The sequence below is a fragment of the Vicia villosa genome, linkage group LG6 (assembly GCF_029867415.1).
Source record: "Vicia villosa cultivar HV-30 ecotype Madison, WI linkage group LG6, Vvil1.0, whole genome shotgun sequence".
In the NCBI taxonomy this organism is placed as follows: Eukaryota; Viridiplantae; Streptophyta; class Magnoliopsida; order Fabales; family Fabaceae; genus Vicia; species Vicia villosa.
The window spans coordinates 125862352-125888426 of NC_081185.1; the positions used below are offsets into that span (position 1 = coordinate 125862352).

The 26075-nt window shown below is 31.1% G+C and overlaps 1 protein-coding gene across 1 annotated transcript; it reads left to right on the forward strand.

Moving 5' to 3' along the window:
• The first annotated feature begins 21056 nt into the window (after positions 1-21056).
• On the forward strand, positions 21057-23799 carry LOC131609892 (ricin B-like lectin R40G3). The gene is made up of 4 exons (XM_058881710.1): positions 21057-21685; positions 21786-21908; positions 23086-23314; positions 23480-23799. Coding segments are annotated over exons 1-4 (915 nt in total). The 5' UTR covers positions 21057-21124; the 3' UTR covers positions 23482-23799.
• The last annotated feature ends 2276 nt before the right edge of the window (positions 23800-26075 follow it).

A 26075-nucleotide genomic window follows, 5' to 3' on the forward strand; every position in this document is an offset into this window, starting at 1 on the left:
TGTTAATTCTTTTCTACGACAATTGCATGAGTCTCCAAAGGTCGAGCAGCAGTAGAATGCGAAATTAGCATCATTCATTAAAAAATACAAACAAACCAAAACTTTTGAGCCGAACTACGGCGCTCTGATTCCTCAAAAGGGATACATAGGCATTAGGTTGCAGGGCCTAAACGAGCGCAACTTTGTAAAGTCTTCCTTATTTTCCCTTTTTTTTTCATACATCCCTTTTAGCATTAGGCTTTAGACCTATAGTTTACACCCTTAGATTAGAACAAATTTAAGTGGATCCTATAGAGTACTATAGACGTGAGGGGTGCTAATACCTTCCCCTCACGTTACCGACTTCCTTACCCTCTCTCTTGGTTATGATGACCATGTTCTTTCCCACTCTTAGGTTTATTTAGTGTTTCATTTCCCTCTCTTGGGATAAATAACATTGATGGCGACTCTTCTTTTGCCTATCCATTCGCGCCAACGAATGAAAATTCGAGACGCGACAAGTAGGACTAAACACATTGACATCAAACATCATTTCATTAGAGACCTTGTTGAAACCAAAGTCATCACTCTCGAGCATGTTGATAACACTGAAACACACTATGTATTTGACTCGAATTGCACATATTTCTTCTAGTTTTTAGTATTATTTTCTTGTGTTATGCTTGTTGTTATCTTACTTTCAGGTGCCATGATCATTTGGACCTCTCCTTGAAGAAACGAAGCTAAAAGGCCAAGAAATCAAGTTTTTCCATGAAATTGTACTCATGGCATTCAGCTTGGCGTCCGCTTTAGGAGACGCCATGACGTGTCTGCCTTCACTCAGGGCACAACTGCCACGTTCCCACGATCTTCCCAATTTTCAAAGGTGGCGGGCGCCGAGCAGGGGTGGCAGCCGCTGTCTTCACAAAATGCAATCCCGACCAAAAGGAGTTGGAGGGCACTCCTGTAAAATCCTGCCTTGAGATTTAACTATAAATAGGAGTGCTCGTGTTCATTTGCTTCATCCAACTTAGTTCAAAACACTAAGCATATACTTACCATCTGTAAAAGAAATAATTCGTCACATTGAGGGATTGTTGCATATTTAGTTGTTGATTAGGTTGGAGCACTTTTAATCTTGCCGCTATTTTCATTCCAGTCGAATTTACTTTTAGTTGTACAAGATTCAAGTCTCCATTTGGAGCAGGTTTTTATATTTAAGTTTGTTTTCACATTTTACTTATTATTTGTCTTGGTCTAAGCTTTAATTTATTTTCTTACTCGCTTTTATTATCAATTTAATATGATGAACTTTAACATGCTTATTTCCATTTTCATGTCTGGCTAAATTTTTATAGGTTAGAATGTAAGGATCATCGTCACCATGATACTCCGCACAATGTATCTGTAGAAATACTTTAGGGGCTTTTTAACTTTTAATACAAGTTTTTTGTACAAAATTGTTTTGTATAAGATCGAAATCCGTCCAATATTCGAAGTTAAACTTGGTTAGTTTTTTACTATTCAAAAAGAGCGAAAGCATTTTGGCTAGTTACTTAGGAATCTTTAACACTTTAAGAAAACGATTTTGAAACTATTTTCGAATGCGTTTGTGGGTTTGAAATCCGGTTCACTGAGCGAAAGCCTTGAACCACTTTTAAGTTAAATATTCCAAGTTAAAACAAATTTCTACTAAGGCAAGAGATCAATTTCTTAAAGTTAGACTTACTACTTTAACGCAATAAGCACCTTTTATAAGTGATAATGAAAGACATTAATTAGAGAGTAAGTTTGGTTCTTAGTAAGCGAAACCGACCCGTTAAGTTGATCCTTTTTAAGAATAGAAATCATTGCCCCATAAGTAATTCTATTAAGAGACTAGTGGAGTATTATCCGACTGATGTGAATTACATTCGAGTCTGTTCTTTTAACTGAATTTACATACCCTTTTAATGTCTTTCATATTATGCACTCAATTAATTGATTTGTTTCGCCTTAGATAAACACCTTAACAATAGAAATCGATAGATTGACATTTGGTCTCTGTGGGAACGATAATCTTTTGTATTACTCTGACGTGATTCATATACCTGTGATTTACAGCACATCATATGTGAAGACTAAAAAATAGCTTGATGATATATTTACAAAGGCCTTGGATGCAGTTCAGTTTGAACAGTAAAGAATCAAAATGAGAGTATGTGTATGTGAGTGAAGAGTTATAGCAATTACTGGCTGGGCAGCAGTCAAGGACTGAAGAGAAAGAAGGAAGATCAAGTCATTGTCTCCTTCCCAATGAGACTAGTGGTGCTTCAGTGAGTTTTTAAAGACTGATAATTAAACCATATGTCAATAAATGTTCTTCCCCACTTGAAGAATTTCATCCAATCACCATAGACCCATTGTTTAACATTCTTACGAATTTGTTCATGTGTTCAACTTTGGGGGTCAATAAGATTACCTGAGGATCAGAGATAGTAGATGATAGTTTCTCTTTTTCCTCCTACAGCTGAGCTATGATTCTCTTATGCTTTTTCTCCTGTCTTGCACACCTCTTCACTTCTGACACATAGCTCTTTGTGGAAAGAATTCAATTATTCATAAAAGAGATCCTTATCACACAAAACTTTATTAAATTCATGCTTAGCAATTTCATCATCACGTTCTCCCTCAAAATCACCAACAAGCAAGCCCTCCTTTTGTTTCTTGAGGTATGTGGGAAATTATGATGTGATGTGACCAAAACCCTTACATTCATGGCACTGCATGCTTCTAACATAATCTGGCTTCTCCTTTGTTCTTGTTGTTGCCAGATGATATGTTCTTGACCTTTGGTCTGGACTTCCTACCCATACTCTTTAGCACCTGCTTAAATTACCTCCCAATAAGCATAATAGAATTAGTATCTCAGGCAAATTGTTCCTCTTCATCTTCAGTGTTGGATACATTAATTTCGTGAGAGTTATCCTTCCAATAGTCATATAGTACCAGAAAATTATCTCCCTGAAGCTCACCCAAAAATAGAATGGGGTTCCTGCTTTGATGCCAATTGAAATTCTAGCACTTTACAATAGATGTCAAGACTGATTTCATAATATCAAAACATGATGTTAAGACAAATATTAAGATATCATCTATCTGGCAGAACAATTTTACCAACCTATAAATTATGTAGAGTTAAGATGCAAAAGGTAAAAAACTCAGTCAATTATTAACCCAGATTGATTCAACATCACCTACTCTGGGGGTATCCAAGCTAGGAAGGAATTTCCCTATGATAGTATTAGTTCAAAGCTAAACAACCCTAGTTTATATCTTATCGCCTAATCAGTACCCTGTGTAACTTTTACCTAGGACTTCCCTTGATATGAGATCCCCCTCTCACTTATAATCACCTCAGTGACAAATAACAAAAGACAAAAAATAGAAGAACATACTTCCGATTACACACAATGCACTATTTGCTTAAAAGATCATGAGTGATTGACAATAAACAAATAATCAACCTCAATGCATCAAGAGATACATGAATGACATACACAAAACACAACACAAGAAAAATGACTCTCAAAACCTATGACTCTAAATTTCCCTTTTTCTTTTACAAAGTTTTGAAGAGATGAAATTGCATTAGGATTAGGTCTTCCTTTATATAATCCTCAGCTGTCCATAGGCTTCGACTACTTTACCCAAATATTTCTTGATCCACAAGCTAAGGGTTGCACCAATTATGCAGAAAATCTTTTTGAATCTTGGATCAAAACATCACAAGTTTCCTAAATTGTCTCAAAATCCAATTTTAGAAACTTATGCACATTTGGAGATTAAATCAATTGTTCCAGATAAAATCTTCTTGACTTGCATAATCAGTGAAATATATCCATAGAGAATCTCACAGAATCAAATCAAATCTGTCAACAAAATAACAATAGTTATGTTCCAGCTATGATAGTTGTTCAGGATGTCACGACATCTTGTCCAACATCTAGCAGTGATACATGTTTTAGCAAAATTGCTGCCAAACCTAAAACCCAAGGAATTTACTTGGAGTAAGGGACTAAAATAAAATAAAAAAACTTTAGAATATCAAATTTCCAGATTTTAAATAAGAACGATCAAAATTCAAAAAAACTGAGAAAATAGGAGAACAAAAGTTACAATTAAGCCAAAATAAAATAAATAGTATGCAGCTTATATTTAAAATATTTACATGTCCCTTTTCAAAAATTCAACATAATTTAATTACGAAATTGTAACATCGAAAAACATATAGAAAGATACTTACATTATATGTTTTATTTGATATTTGTTTGACTTTATATTATGGTTAACGTTTTGACTACTTTTTAAAAATATTTCACCTTAAAATAAAATAAAATAAAAAATATTTATTTATATATTTTAAAGGTAGAAATTAAATAGAAAAATGTGATCTTAATTTATTTATTATAACTCACCTTTAAAATTAAATAAATATAAAATAACTATTATAATTTGACCTTACAAATCACAAATAATAACTTTTTTTATTGAATTATATATATATACTAGTCAGAGACCCGTGCTGTCGCCCGGGTGCATTATTTGTGGTGTAGTATTTTTTGAACTATAAGAAAAATGTGAAGTAAAGAAGTTTGACCAAATTGCATATATAAAATGGAAATTAACCATTTAAAAAAAATACTAATAAGATATTAGTAGTATGAAAATTAGGTTCTAAGTTAAAATAATGATCCATAAAAAAGGTTTAAAATAGGTAACACGGATAAGTTATTATAAAATCACTATAAATATGTACAAATGTTTTGTTTGATTAAAATAAAAAAAAGTATCGTGGTGATAATGACCCGTGAAAATAGTGAATTTTAATGATAAAATTCACTGTAAAATTTATAGCAACTGTAGTACCTAAGAATTTGTTACAAATATAATTAATAATTATAATTATTGATAAATTGTAATTAACAAATTTATATATATATATATATATATATATATATATATATATATATATATATATATATATATATATATATATATATATATATATATATATATATATATATATATATATAAAGAAGACTTTAACTAATAAGCTAGTTGATATAGAATTTGATTAATGAAAATTTTAATTATTTTATTTAAATTAATTTATAATTAAATAAAAAGAAAATGGGGAGAGAAGTCGAGAAATTGAAGATACATCATACTTTTATAAATAATATGAAATAAATGTATCACAATACATTTATAATTATATGTTACCTATATTTTGAGATCAAACAAATAATCAAGAAGATAAATATATAAATATATCTCTAAAAAAATCACTATTAAATTATATTACTTGTAACTCTTTGTGATAATGTATTTTTTTTCTATACACTGCGTTTTTTTTTAAAATAAATATATACTAAATTTAGAATGCCTAACAAAAACCATTGACTTGCAAATTGGAATTGGAGCGGTGATGAACTGCTTGTGTATTTTGAATTCCAATGGTGCTCAAATGAAATTCTTGGCATCTTGTGTGATATGTTACTTGTGTGATAGTATGCTGAAACCTTGAATATTCATTTGATATATTCAAATTTTTTGGCAAGTCCTTGTTCGCGGCAACATGAAATGGTGAGATGGAGGAATGGAGTCATCCATAGCAAACTTAGCACATAGCAAACTTATCACAATTGATCCCTAACAATAGCTCAATGTTTTTTTTTGCGAAATCTGTAGTAAAAACCTGTATATTGCTGCAACCTTGCCTTAGTTAAAATGATGGTGTAATGAATTACATAGGCAAAAATCAGATTCTCACATTTCAAGAAAATCATTAGCAGCTTGTGTTAGTTTGACAAATATGGGTGTAAACTATTTGTACAGATTGTACGATGAGAAGCTATGCACATTACAACTTCTATATGCAAATGTGATATTTAACGCAAAGATTGTTTGGTTAATCTGATATGAAATAGTTTTATGCTTATCAACAAAAGATTTTGATTCAAATGGCTATGGTCATCTCATGTTATTCTAATGCAAAAATGGATTAAAAGCAAATGAAAAAATCAATCGAAACTTAATACAAATGAAAGTGGAAGCCATAGCCATAGCTGAAAATCCAGTTGCGACAATTCCTTTAACTGCTAAACTCCTTCTATTCATTTCACATTTACTCCCTTCAAACAAAATCAACAAAGTCAGTAACAACAAAGAGATATAAAACCGAAAAGCTATAAATTAGAGAGGGAGTGAAGTTGCAACAATGAAGGAGCGACATAGTCAAAAGCACATTTCAAGTCCCTAGCGGAAGAAGCAAGGTTGCCAGAAGCACATATGTTTGATAATAAACTCATACAATCATAACTCATTCCGGTGCGAATATCTATACGATAAAAAATTGACGTTACCTTGGCAACCAAAGTCTGAACACCAGGATACTTTACATCCCAACTAAATTCAGTCATTTGCCAACCGGTTCCACCCATGGAGTCACCATTTCTACCAAGGTAATCCAAGTAATATTGGTTGTTAGATGCTTGATACAACCATGTAGCAGCCCAGAGCAATTCATCCTGTAAATAAAATTACCAACATTGAATCATAAATATGCATTTCAAATTTTCAAATGTAATGTTTTTTATATTGATCCACAATTGAACTGAATAGATATGTAGATCTGTATAAGTTTCAATTTTAATTCTTACATATGTGCAAGACCTTGTGACCAAGAAAAAATTGAAACAATGTTGTTTGTATTGGTTTCACCACCCATATTGTATGCAATAACATATACCTGTTATTATGATAGAAACATAATAAATATTGATAGAAACATGCCTGATAACATATGCAGTATTCAGTTAATAGAGAGATCTAATGTTTTTATCTAAAATTGAAAAAACAAACTGAGAAGTTAAACACTTCAAATGTCTAAAAAAAAATGAAAAACATATAGAAACAGTTCAACCATGCAAGATATCGCAGAAGCATCGTATTTAAAGCAAGGAAAGAAGATTTGAATAATCAAGGAAAAAAAATCATTTTAAAACAAATATAAGTGTTAGATTTTTTGCTACTTACAATGAAGTAAGAGAACTGCTGGGAATCAATTACGTCAATGTAAGGAGCCATATCCCATCCTGAAGCCAATGACAGTTCCAATGAAGAAAATATGATAAGGAACATCCACAATTGGTGATGCAAAATTAATAACCGTGTTAGGAAGCGTCGAAGTCCGTCTAAGAAAAAGCATATAGTTCAACAAACTCTTTCTTGTCCTAGCCACCTGAAAAACAAAAAACAAAAAAATTATTTCCACATTGATATAACTTAAGGTGTCAAACACGAAGAAGCTCGGCCGTGGCGGTAAATACAGCCAGTGCCACACCTTTAAAGACGCTGAAGAGTGCTCCAGCAAGCAATGACATAAACGCAATCCCCGGAATCATGAAAGTATGCATGAAAATATAAACCACACAGTATCCCACCAAGACATGTGCAGTGTAGTCACTTGTATAGCTCTCAAGGTTATCTCTACAAACACAAACAAAAGATAGATTCAGTAACCCATGATTTATAATCCCAACTTCCCATTCTACATCAGCACACAAAACAATGCAATCGCCCTACAATCCTTTAAGTTGCGAGGATCGGATCAATTGCGATATGGATTAAACTTACATATTGCAACTTATGTACAGTGAAAGCCATGGCTCCTGTAAATTCAAAAGGTTCTGCAATTTCTCCATCATCTGTAAACCAAAAACTTAACTTTATAAATACAACCAGAAAAGGATCAGAAACTCAAATCAACTATAAGAACAAAAATTCAAAATCAGAAAGTCATTGAACTCGGTGTTAATCAAGTTGGCAGCAGAGTTATCAAAAGGGAACGACCCAAAGGCACGTTTGCAACGAAATCAAAACCTGAAAAACCAAAATAACATGGAAACTAAAATGAATGGAAAAACATACTTTGAGTTAAAGTCCTTATAGACCGCAAAAGGTCCATTAAAAATAGAAGCCTTGATTACCTAGGCATTGACTTCTGAAAAATGAACAAAAGTCATTAAAATGTGTTCTTAAAACTAAACATAACTTTGTGTTATAACTCTTCAACCATAAGACTAAAATTACCTAAACTCTCGTTCGCATCCATCGGTTCAAGTGTGGTGGGTAAAGCAAAGGGAACCTACAATTTGTTAGTGAGAAATTAAATAAAATCAGTATATATTTTATTCATAATATCTTACAAAGTTGACTAAACATGCTTACAGTCACACCTTCACCATCTCACAACTTTCGTTTATTCTTCTTTGAGATTTGTAGATCTCTAATGTTGCGGAATGAAAATAATGGGTAGTAAATGGTTGTGATGCACTTAGAGAAATTTTCAGAAGAAATGGGTAAATCTATGGTGGAGAAAGGAGGGTGGCGGTAGTGTTAGGGTTTGTTGATGAACCAAAATCAATGGTGGCATGAGAAAGAGGCGACGACGGGGATGGGAGTCCCGGCGCGATCTAGGTGTGCGAGGGCGGGGCATGGGAGTCTGTGGCTTTTTTGTTCAAACATTTTTAGGGTTTGAGAAGAAAGAAGAGAGAAGAGGGAAGGAGAGAAAGAGAGAGACGAGAGAAAATGAGTGAGAGAAAAAAGCTTGTTCTTGAAAACAAAAAGTGAGAAAGAGGGAAAAGGTTTATCCAAGTACAACAATTCAAAAATCTAACCATTTGACATGTTCTATTTTTTATTTTGTTAATTACATGATTAACCTTTTGTATGGGTAAAGAAATTATAAGGGAAGGGCAAAATGGACAGTTTGGGCAATTTCTTAGTATTGGGTAGATAGTAGATATATATTTATAAATTTCTATTAATTAATTTTATTTTATTTAAATTATTTTATGATTTTTTAAAATTTAAATGTAGACCAACCTCCCAAAAAGAAATAAATGAACACATCACTGGTAGTGATGTGGTTAGCCTTTCATGAGAAACTAGCCATTAAAGAAAGGTTGCAGCGACTTGGTTTGATTAATAACAACAAATGATGTTTCTGTCCTAAGGTTGAAACACTCTAGCACTTGTTGTTTGGATGTGATGAACTTAGGAATATCTAGAAGGAAGAGCTACAGTGGATTGTCAGGAGGAGCAAAACAAAAGGCTGGCAAGCTAGCTTGATCTAGTTTGCAGCAACAGAAGCAATTTATGAAATATGGAAGCATTGGAATGAGAAGAGCTATGAAAATATTGTAAATAACACGAAGATAGAAGAGAAAATCATAGATGTTTTTGTGTGTAAGGGGTGGAAAAACCAAAAGCTTAGGACACATGTTGTTAGGTTGTTGATGAACTAGCTTATATACTTTTGGTTTCTTGCTTTCATAGTTGGACTGGTTTTTTGTAGGCTGGATCCGATGTGATCTCCATGTGAATAAAAAGCTTCATTGATTCAAAAACTATATGAACAAAACACATATTTGACAAACTCAACTTTTGAGTATCTACCAACATGTGTGTTTACACTATAAATGATATCTACTGATATACAGGACAAATTATTTATTTATTTATTTATTTTTACCACCAGTATCCAGTCCACTAGATTGATTAATTCGGTTCGGAGATTAGTTATGTCATTAAATAATTTTAACCTTACTCCCAATTTTAATTGTGGAGAATCGAACATGATCCTCTCTACTTAATTTAGTGCGAATCACCACTGGACCAATTAAAAATGGATAATTTTAGTCATTTATTTAATTTCCTTAAAGTATACAAGAAAAAAATAAGGAATAATTGATGTATTACCAACTTATATTTTCATATAAGTTATGAAATGGATAAATAATCATTACAATAAACATTAGTCATTAATTAAGGTATTAAAAAATTTAAAAAATACATATTAAAATATATAATCTTTTGAATTTTTTATACTTTTAGAATAAAATCATAAAATATTTATTAAATATTATTAGACACAACAAACAAACAATTTTCCTTCAAATATTTATTGAAAATGCAAACTAATTGCCATCAAATCCAATTTATTAAATTTAAAAACAATTCGTATACCACTAAAAAAATTCTTAAAGAAGTTAATTTCAAATATGTTCGTATTTTCTATCTTTAAACAATTTCAATCACTAACCTAAATATGTTCTTTGGTAAAAAAATAATTAATAAGTATGTTACATTTGCTAAAAAAAAACAGATGTTTTTGTTTTCCTTGAGATTAATATTTAAGAGTCAATCCAAAAAAACAAGTTGAATATTTTAAGACTTATTTAATAACATCTTTATAGAGTTTTATGCATAATCAACATTAAACAATGACCTTCAAAGTATAGTACAAGTGGTTTTTATAAATTTATGAATCAATCATCATAGATAACAAAAAAAAAACAACTTTCTAAAAGTTGTTTTAAAAAATATTTAAAAAAAAAAACATTGGGAGTAATAATATATTGGGATAATAGCTATTTTACCCCTGCCATATTAGCGAGGTTTGAAAAACTCCTCGTAAAAAAAAAAGTTTAAATTCAATCCCTAACATTTTCAGATCTATACATATTGGACCCTCCACCCAACCAATCACCAGAATCTTTATTATTTTAATGTTTTTTTTAAATTTTTTTATTATCACACATGGATAAGATGCTGACTTGGCACAGTAATTCCACTTAATGTCACAGTAAAAAACTTGATCTGAGTTTACTATCCTTAATCCCAAACTGAAAACCCTAAAACTATTGTTCCCAAATTGTTAACGTTAAACCCTAAATGTTCATGACCCAAATCAACCACCTACAAATCAATATTTGAAGCAAGGCACATACGATCTTCCTTTCATAAGGTATGTCATGTATAACCCTTGTATTTGTGTGTGTTAAAAGATTGATTTGTCTTGTTGTGGGTTTTCTGAACATTTTTTAAATCTCTTGTGGTCCCAAACGAATATTGTGGTCCCTAATGCGATTTGTTTATGTTAAAATTCAAAAATGTCCACCATTAATGTCGTATTTCACCATGGGGGTCAATTTGTGCACGAAAGGTTCATCTTCTACAAGGGTGGGGACGAAACTACTGTTCACGAACAAGACCTGGATACTTGGAGCTACTTTGAGGCTGTTAGTTTAGTTAAAGATTGGGGTATTGATGGTTTCAGACTGTGGAGGAAGATCCCTGGTGTTGATGAGAGTTACTTCCACCTCACTGATGACAAAAAAGCTATGGAAATTGCCACACATTGTATCGATAATAATGTCGATGGTCATATATGGGTTGAACACAATGTTGTGGACACCCTACTATTCAACAAAGATTTGCTAAGTTTTACTTTTGCTTGGATGGATGCAAGAAGGGATTTATTAATGGTTGTAGGCCTTTCATTGGTGTGGATGGATGCCATCTTAAATCAAAGTATGGAGGTCAACTCTTAGTAGCTGTGGCTAGGGATCCAAATGACCAGTATTATCCATTGGCTTTTGGAGTTGTAGAGACTGAATCAAAAGAAAACTGGAGGTGGTTTTTGCAATTACTTATGGAAGATGTTTGTGTAGAGAGGAAATATGTGTTTATATCAGATCAACAAAAGGTTTGCTCTTTTATATAACTTTATTTTCTTCCTTGTTGTATTTTGTTCTTTCTTTTCCTGACTAATCCACTACTTACAGGGACTGGTTGCATAGAATTTGAGGAAATGTTTGAGCACATTGAGCATAGAATTTGTCTTAGACATCTCTATGCAAATTTTAAGAAAAAGTTTGGTGGTGGTGCAGCAATTAGGGATATCTTAATGGGAGCTGCTAAAGCAACGTATTTTCAAGCTTGGAAGAAAAAGATGAATGAGTTGAAGGCCCGTGACAAAAAGGCATGGGAATGGCTTATGGGTGTTCCAACAAGATTGTGGTGTAAGCATTCTTTTTCTTTTTATCCAAAGTGTGATGTATTGATGAACAATTTAAGTGAGTCATTTAACAATACAATCTTGCAAGTTAGGGACAAACCTATCCTCACAATGTGTGAGTGGATTAGAAACTACTTGATGAATAGGATTGTTAATAATTTAGAAAAATTCAGCAAGTGGCAACACAATATTATGCCAATGCCTAGGAAGAGACTAGACAAGGATGAAGTTGCACCTGCTGACAATTATGATGATCCTGAAATAGATGTTGTTATTGAAGCTATGCTGAATCAAGAAGAATTGTCACAAGTCTGCAATCCCACACCAGATTCTTAACAAACTGCACCAAGGAAAGGAAAATTGAAAACATGGGCAGAAATTGAAAGAAATATGTCCTAGTGATATTTTGTAATGAACATGTTATTAGGGAATGGTCTGTTTATGCCTCTTTTTGGAATTAGACAATTTGATAATGAACATGTTATTTTGTAGTGCACTTGTTAGTGGCTGTTTTAGATATTTTGTAAGGCATATTTTGGATCATCATTTTGTAGTGCTATCAAGATTGTAGTGCTATGACCCAATTGTAATGCAACTGTTATCAATATTGTAGTGCTATGACCCAACTATTTTGAGCTAGTTGTTTTGTCTGCAATAAGCAAATTGTATTATGGCCTTCAAAATGAGCATTCTGTTTTGTCAAATATGGCCAATATGTAGATCATGCTGTTATGTATATGATGGCCTAAAAAATGAGCTAACTGTGTTGTTACAAGAATGGCCTGTAAAAAGAGCCAAAAGAGTTGTTTGTTATGTCCTATAAAATTGTATCTGTTATGGCATATAAACTGATTTAAACAACACATTAAATTGAACCATATTGATTCACATTAAATTACAACAATCTGGTGGTAAAAAGAGCCAACATTATAGCCTATAAAAAACCCCAATAGCCAACATTGATTCACATTAAATTGAACCATATTGATTCAACATTGATTCATATTGATTCACAACAATCTGAAATGTACATAAGGATATGGATTAACATATAATTGAGCAACATTGATTCACATTAAACCTTTGAGTTACACAACATTCATACATCATGTTTCTTACATTCTTCCTAAGCCTATAACATAAAACAACCAGTAACAAACAACTACTGCTATCAAAAATTTCACTACTTTCCTAGTGTTGTCAATAGTAATCTTCATGTCTTCCATCTCCTTCGTGAGAACCTTAATCTGGTCAGCCACAGTCTTGCACTTACAGAACAGATGATCTTCCTTTAAAACGTCCACTCCAAAATACTCATCATCTCATAGAAACAGCTCACAATCCTCCTCTTTCTGTAAACACATAATACAATTATACTGCAAATAGCTGGATATCGGTATAAGTAAAAGAAAAAAAAATTGGAAAGCTAATGAATCTAACCCCCCAGTGCTTGCACTTCCAGTATTTTCTCCCTGGATTTGCTCTGGATTTAGAAATAAACATTTTCATAGGGAGATCGTGTCCACATTTGGGTCTTGGTCTTCCATTAGAGAGGATGCTTGTGTTTGAGCTTTCTTCCATGAAGATGAAGAAGACAACACAACGCCGGTTATACAGCAATGTCGAACAGAGGTTTTGGTTGAAGATAGAAGAATATGAGTTTGTCGATGTAGAAGAAGAAGAAGATAGGTTTCTCGGTTATTGTTGAAGAAAGAAGAAGAAGATGATGATGAGTTTATTTAACCTAATTTGATTTAGGGTTTTCAATTTGGAATTAAGGATAATAAACTCAGATCAAGTTTTTTACTGTGACATTAAGTGGAATTACTGTGTCAAGTCAGCATCTTATCCATGTGTGATAATAAAAAACTTAAAAAAACATTAAAATAATAAAGATTTTGGTGTCTGGTTGGATGGAGGGACCAATATGTATGGATCTGGAAATGTTAGGGATGGAATCTAAACTTTTTTTTTACGGGGGGTTTTTCAAACCTCGCTAATATGGCAAGGGGTAAAATAGCTATTATCCCTAATATATTTATTTAAATTTGACATAATGTCAACTTTATAATTACATTCTATTACATAACAAGTAAAGCATGCAGAGTATTTGCTTATTATTGTTACAACTTTTCAAGATTGAAGCAATGTATTTAAGCATCGCATGCCCGAGCACCTACAAAATAAAAACAATATATATTATATTTTGTTTAAAAACATTAAGTGAAATTTTTAGAGTCATAAAATTAACAAATAACCTTAGTTATGCAAAGATATGTTGTTATTAGCATCTTGTTTTTTTACAGTGATCCACACACGCTATAAATTTGTCACGATAAATTATCGCCCCACACAGAGTGTAACATTTCAATGTGCACCAAGGCTCGTGAATCTTGGTTAACTTAAATTCTTGAGGTTGAGTGATGCATCCAGCTTGTCTTACAACAAAAATTATCATTAAGATCATCATAGCAAAAACTTTTGATTTCACTAACCGCCATTGCTTTTCTCAAACTGAACTCAAATTTACAACTTTTTTGATGTTTGAGACTCTACACAACACTCACTTTGCAAAAGGTTTCATTAGACCATTATTTATAATAGGCCACGTTCTTTTTTTCAAATTTCAATTGATAAATTACATTATTTTAAAAATATTGAATATTGAATAAATAGTCTTCTAGACACTTTATTTGATTTTATGAAATTATTTCTCATATTTTAAATTAAAATAGATAGGATTCTCTCGCACTTTTTTTACTTAAAATTGACGATATATTCATTTTTAAATGATGTGTTATTTGTGAAACACAATAAATTAGCTTAAAGAAATTTTTTGTATAATTTTATAAATAAAAATGACTTCTTCCTATCCTTTTTATAAGAGGCAATTAAATTTTTAAATTCATTAAATATATAATATATCTGATCTATATATAATACATATACATTAGTTTTCTAATGAATCTAAAATCGAAATATCTCTTATAAAAAAGGAATGGAAAGGAGTATATGTTAATAAATAGACACATCATACACATCGTCAAATGGATTGCAAAGTCATTAATATTTGGCTTAAATATATAAGGGGGGCTAAATTGAAAAAAAGAAGTAATTTAGGGATCAAAAATTCGGATTTCAAAATGGAGGAATCAAAACTCAAATAAAATTAAAATAGGGGCACAAAAGTTGCAATTAATCCAATTTATTTTAATTCGTGTTATAGTTACATTGTTAAATTTGCATTTCCCTTTGAGTCGAATTTAATTTATTTCTTCAATGAAACTAGTAAACCTGTTAGAATTGTCATTAAGTTTTTGGCATCATTGTCAGGGATTTTCGCAGAGAGGGACATGCAAACAGTAATTACCTGAAGTTGAGAGTGCAGAAGTTTTATAAGCTAATTTTCAAAGAATAATCCATACTCCAACATATACAATCCCGGTTTAAAATTTCATTTGAATTTCAAGTGGATCAACAATCATACTTTGAACACTAATGAAGGAGTTCAATAGGATCCTCAAGCACCTCAACACAAACCATCGCCTTTGTAGAAAACATTGGCTAACTTCATGAAAGAAACCTAGTCAAGCTTTGAGCAAGTAAGAAAATAACAAGATAACATGTTTAAAACTCAACATGAAATAACACAAAATCATATCATTATGAATAAGAATACTGAAGCATCAAACAAGAACTTATAAATGTTAATCGGTCAAATGTATCGACAAATGGAGACATGAGTTGGTTCAAATGGGAGATTTGTAGGTAACACCATAGAAACCATAAAAATTAAATTTGCAAATAAATTGGGTTGAGACATTGAATGGTTCCATCAAAAAGAAAATTGAGTGAGGAAAAAAAAGAATCAAGTGAGGTTGCAAAAAGAAGTGAAAAATAGGTAGTAGTTGAAGAGAAAGTTGAGATAAGTTCTGAGGGTGAAAAAAAGTTAATTAATGAGGATGAAGTTAAAGGATATACCTTGGAAAAATTAATAGATAATAACTCACCCTTCAAAAGAATCAAGAACTACCTGATTACATTAATCCACCATGCCTGATTCTGAAGAAGAAACAAAAAAAAAAGAAATGGAAGTAGGTCAATTCAAAAATAATTATGGATATGCTAACAAAGATACATGTTAACATTCTTTTTTGCGAGGCTCTGGAGAAAATGCCCTTATGTTAAATTCATGAAAGAGCTCTCATCGTAAAAGCAGAAGAGCACAGTGCCATCATTCAAAAGAAGCTTCCACCAAAATTCACAAATCCAGGTAAGTTTACCATTTCTTATTCTATTGGCTCACTAGAAATTGGGTATTCTTTTGTGTGATTTAGAAGTTAACATTAATATGATTCTGCTCTCCATGATGAGAAAACTCACCCATGGCGAGCCAGGTGACTTTGATAGTGACTGATTGTTCTATCACATATTGGTATGAAGTACCAGTTTACGTGCTTATCAAAGTTGATAATTTTTTTCTTCCAACTGATTTTGTGGTTCTTTACACACCTAAAGATGCAGAGACCCCATTAATGTTAGGATGACTGTTATTAGAAATAGGAAGAGCTCATATTGATCTAAAGTTGGGCGAGATAATTCTAAGATTCAAGAAATAGAAGATTGTTTTTAATGCGTTTGAAGCCATGAGACATCACAAGGAAATCTCTCAATGCCATCGAATTGTTATAGTTGAGAAATTGTTCAGGGTATGAATACCACAAATACACCTTCACTACTAATAAATCAAGTCATTCTTTACTCACTTGAACAAGTTGAAGATGAATCAGATATGGAATTAGTAGAGTGCTTACTTCATTTTCAAGCAACACTGATTAGGGACGCAACAAGGAAGATAGAAAAACTAAATGGAATAGAAAAACCTATTAAACCAGTAGCCCAACAAGATCCGAAATTGGAGGAACTTCCAAATTACCCGAAGTATGTCATTTTAGGGGAGAATCTGTTACAACCAACCATCATCAGCAACTCTTTGTCTAAGATAGAAGAACAAAAGTTGTTATGAGTGTTAAGAAGAAGAATTCAAGCTAGTAGTACAACCACAAAGATAAAATTAGAAGAATAATTCAAGTCGGTGTTTCAACCAAAAAGATTGTTAAACCCCACCATGAAAGAGGTAGTAAGAAAAGAAGTCTTAAAATTGTTTGAAGCAAGTATCATTTATCCTGTTTATAATAGCTCTTGGGTAAGCCCAATGCATGTAATCTATAAAAAGGGAGATATAACCGCTATTCAAAGTGAAAAGTACAAGTTAATTCTAACTTAAAATATCTATATGGAGGATGTGCATTTATTACATGAGGTTGAACCAAGCAACTGGAATCATTTTCCATTACCTTTTAAGGATCATATGATAGAAATACTGTCAGGTCAAGCATAGTATTTTCGTTTAGATGGATATTCAGGATACAACCAGATTGATGTAGATTCTACAAACCAAGAAAAGATTGCCTTCGCATGCCCTTTTGTTTCTAATTTTTGAAAAATAATGTTTTTGTCATGTTCGGAGTTCCTCAAGTGTTGATCAGTGATGGGGGACCAGCGTCTATGATAAATACTTAGAAAGTGTGTTATAAAAATTTAATGCGGAGTATAAAATTTCTACCCTATATCATCCTCAAACTTGTGGGAAAGTTGAAGTATCGAATAGACAACTGAAATAGATTTTAGAAAAAATGATAGCTGAATCTACGAAAGTTTGGTCCAACATGCTAGATGACTCGCTATGGGCATATGGAACAACTTTTGAAATTCATTTGGGATTATCACCATAAAAATTGTTCTATGGGAAAGCTTTCCAATTAATGGTCGAGCTAGAACATAAAGCATATTGGACATTCCAGTTCTTATATTTTGAGAAAACAATGGCTGAAAGAAATAGATTGTTGAGTCAATCCCAAAAATCAGCTTGAATATTTTAAGACTTATTTAATATCGTCATTATAGAGTTTAATGCATAATCAATAATAAAGAATGTCATTCAAAGTCTAGTACAAAGGGTTTTTAGATGCAACGAAACTTATGAATTAATCATCGCAAAAAAAAAAAATAACAAACTTAAAAAAAAAAAAAAATTTTAAAAAATGACATTGTTAGAGTAATAATATATTTATTTAAACATTTTATTTGATTCATGAAATTAGTCCATATTTTAAATTAAAATAGTTTTGATTCTCTCTTGCATTTTTTTTACTTAAAATTAACGATATATTCATTTTTTAAATAATATGTCATTTGTGAAATGTTATAAATTATCTTTAAAAAACTTTTTGTATAACTTTATAAATAAAAAATACTCTCTCCTATCCTTTTTATAAGAGACAGATCAATTTTTAGATTTATTGAATACTTAATGTATCCGGTTTATATATAATCTAAATACATTAATTTTTCAATGAATCTAAAAAAATAAAGTATTTGTTAAATAGACACAACACCGATTTTTAGTGTACAAAAATGAAAAGAGATCAAAATTGTTTAAATTTTAAATAGATAGAATAATTTCGTGAATCATATAAGTTATATGGTCCACGACCATAAATAAGCCTATTTTCTTTAAAGTAATATATTGTGAACTTTTTAAAGTAGCAAAATATTATAAAAAAACTAAAAAGATGTTTGGAAGATATAAACCAAACTAAGAAAATTAAAATAAAACCATTACAATAAAAGGACGATAAATTACTCAAACATATTGTGAATTTTTTAAAGCAATAAAATATTATAAAAAAACTAAAAAAATATTTGGAAGATATAAAGCAAACTAAGAAAATTAAAATTAGACCATAAACAATAAATTACTCAAACTTATTGTGAATTTTTAATCCATAACATTTTATAACCTATATGCTTTTAGCATATACACATTAGTAAGAAGTTATGAATACTAAAGGTTAATTTGTTATATTGAAAGAGTGCTCTATGGCCTATTGCATTTCTCTTCTATTCCAAGAATTAGTTTATATGCACTAATAAGAATTAGTTTATATGCACTAATGACTCGCACATAATACTTAATTTATATCAAAAAAATTATATTAACGTGTTGAGTTCTAGATCCGTGAAAACAATTTCAAAAGTTTTGAGAACAAGGAGGCTTAATCCCCATGACCTCTTAATTGAAAGGGAGAGGTATTATCACTAAATCAATTAACTTGTTTTGATTTATTTTTGAACTTAAATCTATGAATTGAAAGGGAGAGATATTATCACTAAATCAATTAACTTGTTTTGATTTATTTTTGAACTTAAATCTATGAATTACATAGTACATCTTTTTCATATTTTATATTTTCTTTATATTTTGTGTGTGTAAATTATTGTATATTTTTTATTTAAAAATATTATATTATTCTGAAATTCTGAAATAATTGTGAATTAATTGACTAAAATTCTGAAATTAAAAATAATAGTTTATAATATTTTATAAATTAGAAATATTTTCTTTGTGAATTAAATATTTCCGAAACTAATTATATATAAAATATTTAATTCAAAATTATTTAATGGAAAATTATTTAAACCTCACATTTAATTCAGAACTAGCTTCGTTTTAAATTATGTTTTTTGTGAATTAGAAATATTTTTTAAATTAGAAATAATGTTCCTTGGAAATTAAAAATATTTTATAAATTAGAAATAATGCTATAAGTACTATTAAAATACTATAAGAAAATATTTTGAATAATTAATATAAACCATTATTTAATATTATACTATTATTAATTTACAAAATAATTAATATAAACTATTATTAATTCAAAATTATTTAATATAATATATTATTAGTTTCAAAATTATTTAATTCTCAAGAAATTATTTCTAATTTATAAAATATTATAAACTATTATTTTTAATTTTAGAATTTTAGTCCATTAATTCACAATTATTTAACAAAAAAATTCTAATTTACAATTTTTTTTAATTCACATTTATAATATTTAAATTTCACATTTAAACCTCACATTTAAAAACTTAAAAATTATCAACATAATAAAATAATATAATATTATTGAATATAAAACATACAACAACTTACATCCAAAAAATATAATGAAAATATGAAATATAAAAAAGATGTACTAATATATTTAAGTTCAGAAATTTATCAAAACAAATTGGCTGGTCTAGTGGTTCTCTTTCAATCGATAAGTTATGGTTTTAAACCCCCTTGTCCATTTTACAATTTTTTTTTACATAAATAAACCAAAAATCACTTATATGACAGGGTCGGCCAAACAAGTTTAGAGGCCTAAAACAAATTTTAAAGTGAGGACTTTAAAATATTAATTTTGTGGTTGCTAAGAGTTGAACTCAAGACCGAAAGAAAAAAGACCTATATTTTATCAACTCAACTACACTAATATATGTAACTCAAGTGTCATTATATATTTTTATAACTAAATGAAAAAATTTTGAGGTCTTTTTTAAGTCCAAACTTTTGAGATCTAAAGCCCTAGTTTGAGTAGCTTGGCCCTTGGGCCGGCCCTGATATTAAGTAAGCTATCACATGATATATGGTGGTTCATCATTTTTGGTCCAATGAGCATGCATTCTTAATGAAGAAGAATTAGTACACCTCATGCTATAGGAAAACCTTAATATCCAACTAATCTCTTCTAGTCACCTTTTCCAACCAATTAATTAAGGAAAATCCATTAATTTTGTCACTTTTTCCAACCAATTAATTAAGGAAAATCCATTTTTTTAAATGTTTATTTTTTCTTTATAAAGTATTTCTCCATTCTTATTTATAAATAAATTTTAATTTTTTTTTCATCAAATAAAAGATGCATTTAAATTATATATAGATTAGATAAATCAATTATTTAATAAATTTAAAAAATTAAAATTTATGTATATATAAGAATGAAGACAATTTTTTTTAAAGGTTATGTGCAATGATTTTGTAAAATGTTTTACAATGAGAATGCACTATTTAAATAATTAATCAAATAAAAATTAAAATTTAATGACTAGTTAGTGAAGTAAAGCATCGCCACGTTGTAAAAACAAAAAAAAAGATTGCCACGTGTTGAAAATGATAGAATTACGTCGGTAACAATCCAACGCGTTGTTGGCCCACCCACACCATACTCTTGTTTTCATCATCGATCATCGATTTGTATATAAAACCAAAACTAAGCTTAACAATTAAGCACACTCCTCTTTTTTCTTCACTCCAATTCCAACTCCAACAATCAAAATCATCACAAAATGGATTTCCCTTTCAACCATGGCCGTAACTCCTCAAACGTAACCCACACTCACCACCACAACCCAAGAGACGACACAGAAGAATCAGAATTCCCTCCACCCGGTTACACCTCCTCCCCCTTCAACCACGCACCACCGCCACATCATCACCAACAACCACCACCGCCATTCTACAACGACTCTTACCCACCACCACCACTTCCTCACCAAGCAGAAACTCAAGTCTTCCACACTGGACACGTGTCCCGTGACGACGACTTCGATTACCCTGCTCCACCTCCGCCTCAGCCTCATAACTACGGTGGATACCCACCTGCACCTGATCACTCCTCCACCCCGTTCCCTAACACTACTGTTCAACATGTTTCTCATGAGTCCCATCACCCTCATTTTCCAACGTCCGTTCACCATGTCAACCATGAGGTATCACCTGTTGGTCATCCTATCTCCTCCAACAAACGCACTTTCAAGATTCTCACCAAAGCTTCCCAGAATCACTCCCTCACTATCCGTCGTGGCGAAGTGGTTTTTGCACCCTCTGATCCCTTAGATCAGCATCAGGTAAAGTCTCTTTTTGTTAGAAATTGGATGCAGATCTTTTTAGGGTTTTGTGATTTTGGGTTTGTGATTGATTTGTGTTTTTTTGATTTTGTTGTTGCAGCATTGGTACAAGGATGAGAAGTGGAGTACCAGGGTGAAGGATGAAGATGGTCACCCTTCTTTTGCTTTGGTCAACAAGGTCACTGGGGAAGCCATTAAGCATTCCATTGCTGCCTCCCATCCAGTAAGATATTTCTGCAACAATGTGCATCTTAGGTTCTTCTTTGTTGATCTGATTATTCATTTATTATTCATTTTCGAATTTGAATTTTTTTTTCATATGAAGAATTAAGGTTTTATATAATGTATCAAAATTTGAAACCTCATGAAAATTTCATCTTTAGTATAGTCAATTTGTTTAAATTATCGGAGGATTTGGTATTTGTTACCCTTGCACAGGCAATTAGGCAACGGAGTTTGTTATGTTTTTCTGCATTTTTTTTGCAACATTCTGTTATGTGGTGTCTGTTACTACCAGCTAGTGGCTGCTACTTTGTGATCTTTGTGTTTGGTTACTTGGGAAAAAATGTGCTAGCTTTTCTGTTTGTAAATAAAATCAAATGGTAAAATGGTAAAGTAGTCCCTTTGGGGTCTTTTTTCAATTATTTAATTACGATGTTCTTGAAGCTTTATACTTTTCAAACAAAGTTGCATGTGGTTTGGTTTGTTGCTCTGGTGTTTAAATTATCTAACTGTTTGGATTGGGATAAGTACAGTTTGTTACTGCTGTTTGGATTGGGATAAGTACAGTTTGTTACTGCTGTTTGGATTGATGGTAACTTTGGTAGAATCGCGGTGATCCATTGTGTTTTGACAAGAGTTTCAGCAAAATCAAAATACATGATTTTGTTAGCCTATGTTTGGTAACACTGTGATTTTGAGAAGCTGATATCTGTAGCTTCTGTCCCACTGTGACTTTCAAGTTTTCCAATCACACATTTAAACTCACTGTCAATCCAAACGCTCATTTAATCTTACTTACACAGCCTTTTACTGTATTAGTTTGTCTATTTACATAACATCAAAATTAAGAAAGAATTTTCAAACTTAAATTAACTAAAAGTATAATTAAGGTTAAAGTAAATCAGTTTTTTGGTCCATTTTTTATGTACTTTCCTTGGTAAGTCATCTTCAATCTTTAATTATTATTATTATAAGCTCTTGCTAGAGCACATGGCATGTTTTATCTTTGGAATGGGGTAGGACAACCTTCCCATTCCTATCCATTTTCATACAAAATAAAAGCATAACAGTATCTCTTTCTTTATTTCTTTCATACTTTTATAACCTGACAATGTGATCTTTTCATAGCATGTGTCATATTTATTGTTTACATGTCTGTTTTCATAATCATTATGTAGGTTCGGCTGGTCCGATACAATCCAGACTATCTTGATCAGTCTATTTTATGGACTGAGAGCAAGGACCAGGGTAGCGGCTTCCGGGCTGTAAGGATGGTCAACAATATTCATCTCAACATGGATGCCTTTCATGGTGACAAAGATTCTGGAGGTGTGCATGATGGCACTACTGTTGTCCTCTGGGACTGGAACAGCGGTGATAACCAGCAGTGGAAGATCTTGCCCTACTGTAAGTTTTCTATCCATAATTTAATCAAATTCCTGACAAATCTCTATTAATTTCGGTGCTAGCTTATATTACAAATGATAAAAAGAAAAAAATGGCATTTTTTTTCTTTATCTGTGTATGCCTCAACAATTGACTGATTATACTTTTGAATAATGGTAAATGCAGGAGTACAATTGAAGGCACTGTCAATGGTTTTGAAGAATAATTATCTATATCTATAAGTTGGGAAGACTGTTGTCTCTTTTGTTTGATGAGTGGTTTGTGTTTTGTTTGTATAATTTGTGCGTTTTTGGTAATATATGAACCGTTTGCTATGAAGTTATTGGTACCAAGCAACCGTTTGCTATGAAGTTATTGGTACCAAGCAACCGGCTACAGATTTTTCAATAGAACATGTTGTGTGTTGATCACTTGGTTGCTCTCATTTATGTGCCTCTGTATATCTAAATGTGATTCAGTGTGAACCATTATTGTTTTCAAGAGCACACAGCATCGTGTGGAAACAAATGTAATATTTTTGCGAATCCAGGCTTAAATCACATTTTAAAGATATAATCATCTTCAAAACTGAAGATCTAAAGGGTTGTTGATGCTGAACCTAGTTGTCCAGAATCTAGGTGTGGCAAACGAGTATACCTATCCTTTTTAGGTTCTTTCTGCAAAAGTTGGGGCCTAAAACTTTGCCTAGCTCTGGAAAAGAAATAAGAAATGAGTGCGGAGTGGGTCTACGGACATATTTTTTAAAAAATGTTTAAAAATTGTAAATTTTCATGTCAATGTAAAAAAATAGGGCGATGCAGAACGGACATATTAGGACGTGCGGGTCTCAAATATTGATTTGTCCCGTAAAGAGTATGAATAAAACTAATATACCCATCAGATCAATTGAAAAGAGTAAAGCCCATAAGACTGCCTATAGCTTAAGTGATCATATAGATTGATTTAGGGAATTATTTTAGGCAATTTCTCGCTAAACCCTTTGTTATTTCTCACATATTCATGGGAAATTTTCAAATTGTCTCTTGTTTTTGAAGATACATCTTGGGATGCGACATATTCTTTTGAAAATATGAAGAAAAACAATCTTTTCAAAATCATTCCAACCAAAATCTTTATATTCTTTTCACTAAATCCTTTCTATTTCTTCAAAATTTTCTCCTCCATTCTCTTTCAAACTCTTAAACAAAACCTAAATTTTATCAATGTCACTATTGAATTCAAAGCTCTTATTAAATAGATTATGTCTATAAATTTTTAGAAAAAATCGACATAATACTTCATCTAATATATTAAATGCGCGTATAATATGTTTTTTTTTTTTTGTAAAAACACATGTAAATACCGACTATCTGATTTAATAGTTGTAATTGTCACTATTTTCTAAAAATTTGTATACTTAATCTATTCAATAAGAATTTAAATTTAATGGTTGGATTTTAAAATTTAATATTTATAATGAGTTATTAAGTGGAGTTACTCCTTTCTGTTGTAAGTTGATCTTTTTCTCTACAAAAATTTTGATTTTATTTAAATAGATCGGTTTAATAGACATAAAAACTATTATTCTTGACATATAATTTAACTTTTTTCTAGCTAAATAGATTTTAGAAAACCTTTAAGTTTCTCCAATAAAAAATCTACTTTAAACTTGACACAAACTTAATGATGATAATTAAACTCATATTCGTTATACTTAAAATATATATCAACAATATGATTAAAATTCACATAAATAAGTATAAATATGAATATAAATATAACTAATAATCCACTGAAATAAATATGTAAGAGTACGAGTAATTAGTACCTGTCTCATACATATATTATATTTATTTATGTATTTTGATTTATATTACATATATTTTCTAAAAATTATATATATATATATATATATATATATATATATATATATATATATATATATATATATATATATATATATATTATTATGCTTTTTATTACAATTTTTTGTTTATTTTAAAATTCAATAATAATTTTTTTAAATTGTTAAAAATTTAAAATTATATGACATGTTATAATCTATCTAATCGTACTTGATCAGACTGGATCGTTAATGTCCCTCAACAGCTGGACTTCGAATGAATGGAGGTGTACCTGTAAGGTACTCCGATGGCAAAGTAAAAAAGAGAGCAATCAGAATGCAAGTACAAGGTAAGAGTGAGAATGAATGAAGTTAACTGACCCTCTAATGAAATAAGGTATTTATAACCCCCAGCGTTGGGCCAAGATTTCCATATTGGACTGGATGCCCTGACTCAAAATGGAGATTGTCAGTATCTACGTGTGTAGTGGAGACCAGCATGAATCGAGGGGATAGCCGACGGAGGTGCTCGCATGAAGCGCCTGCTCGAGACCCTGCATATGGCATTGCTCGGTTCACAGTTCTGCCTGAGAGGTTTATGGACTTGTTAGGTTCAGCTAGGAGTGATTACTACCTGATGTACGGATAAGCGTAGGCCCGTGCGAGTAGGAGTTTGGTTGGGCCTTTTCCTTGGTTATGATGGATTTAGGCCTTGCGCTATGTTTGGCCAAGCATCGGTCCAATCCAAAACACTATAAATTTGTTTTTTATTAAAAATACGAATAAAATATATAGGTATAACTACTTAATTACCTACATAACATTGTCATCTTTGAAGATATACAAAATGAACTAAGATAGAGTCTCAAATTTCTTAATAAATTTGTGATTAAACAAAATTTCACAATAACATGTTATAATTAAACAAAAATATTAAAT

Coding starts and splice junctions, on each gene's coding strand:
- LOC131609892 (XM_058881710.1), top strand. CDS start 21,125: ATGGATTTCCCTTTCAACCATGGCCGTAACTCCTCAAACGTAACCCAC. Junction 21,686..21,785: donor ATCCCTTAGATCAGCATCAG/GTAAAGTCTCTT, acceptor TTGTTGTTGCAG/CATTGGTACAAGGATGAGAA. Junction 21,909..23,085: donor CCATTGCTGCCTCCCATCCA/GTAAGATATTTC, acceptor ATCATTATGTAG/GTTCGGCTGGTCCGATACAA.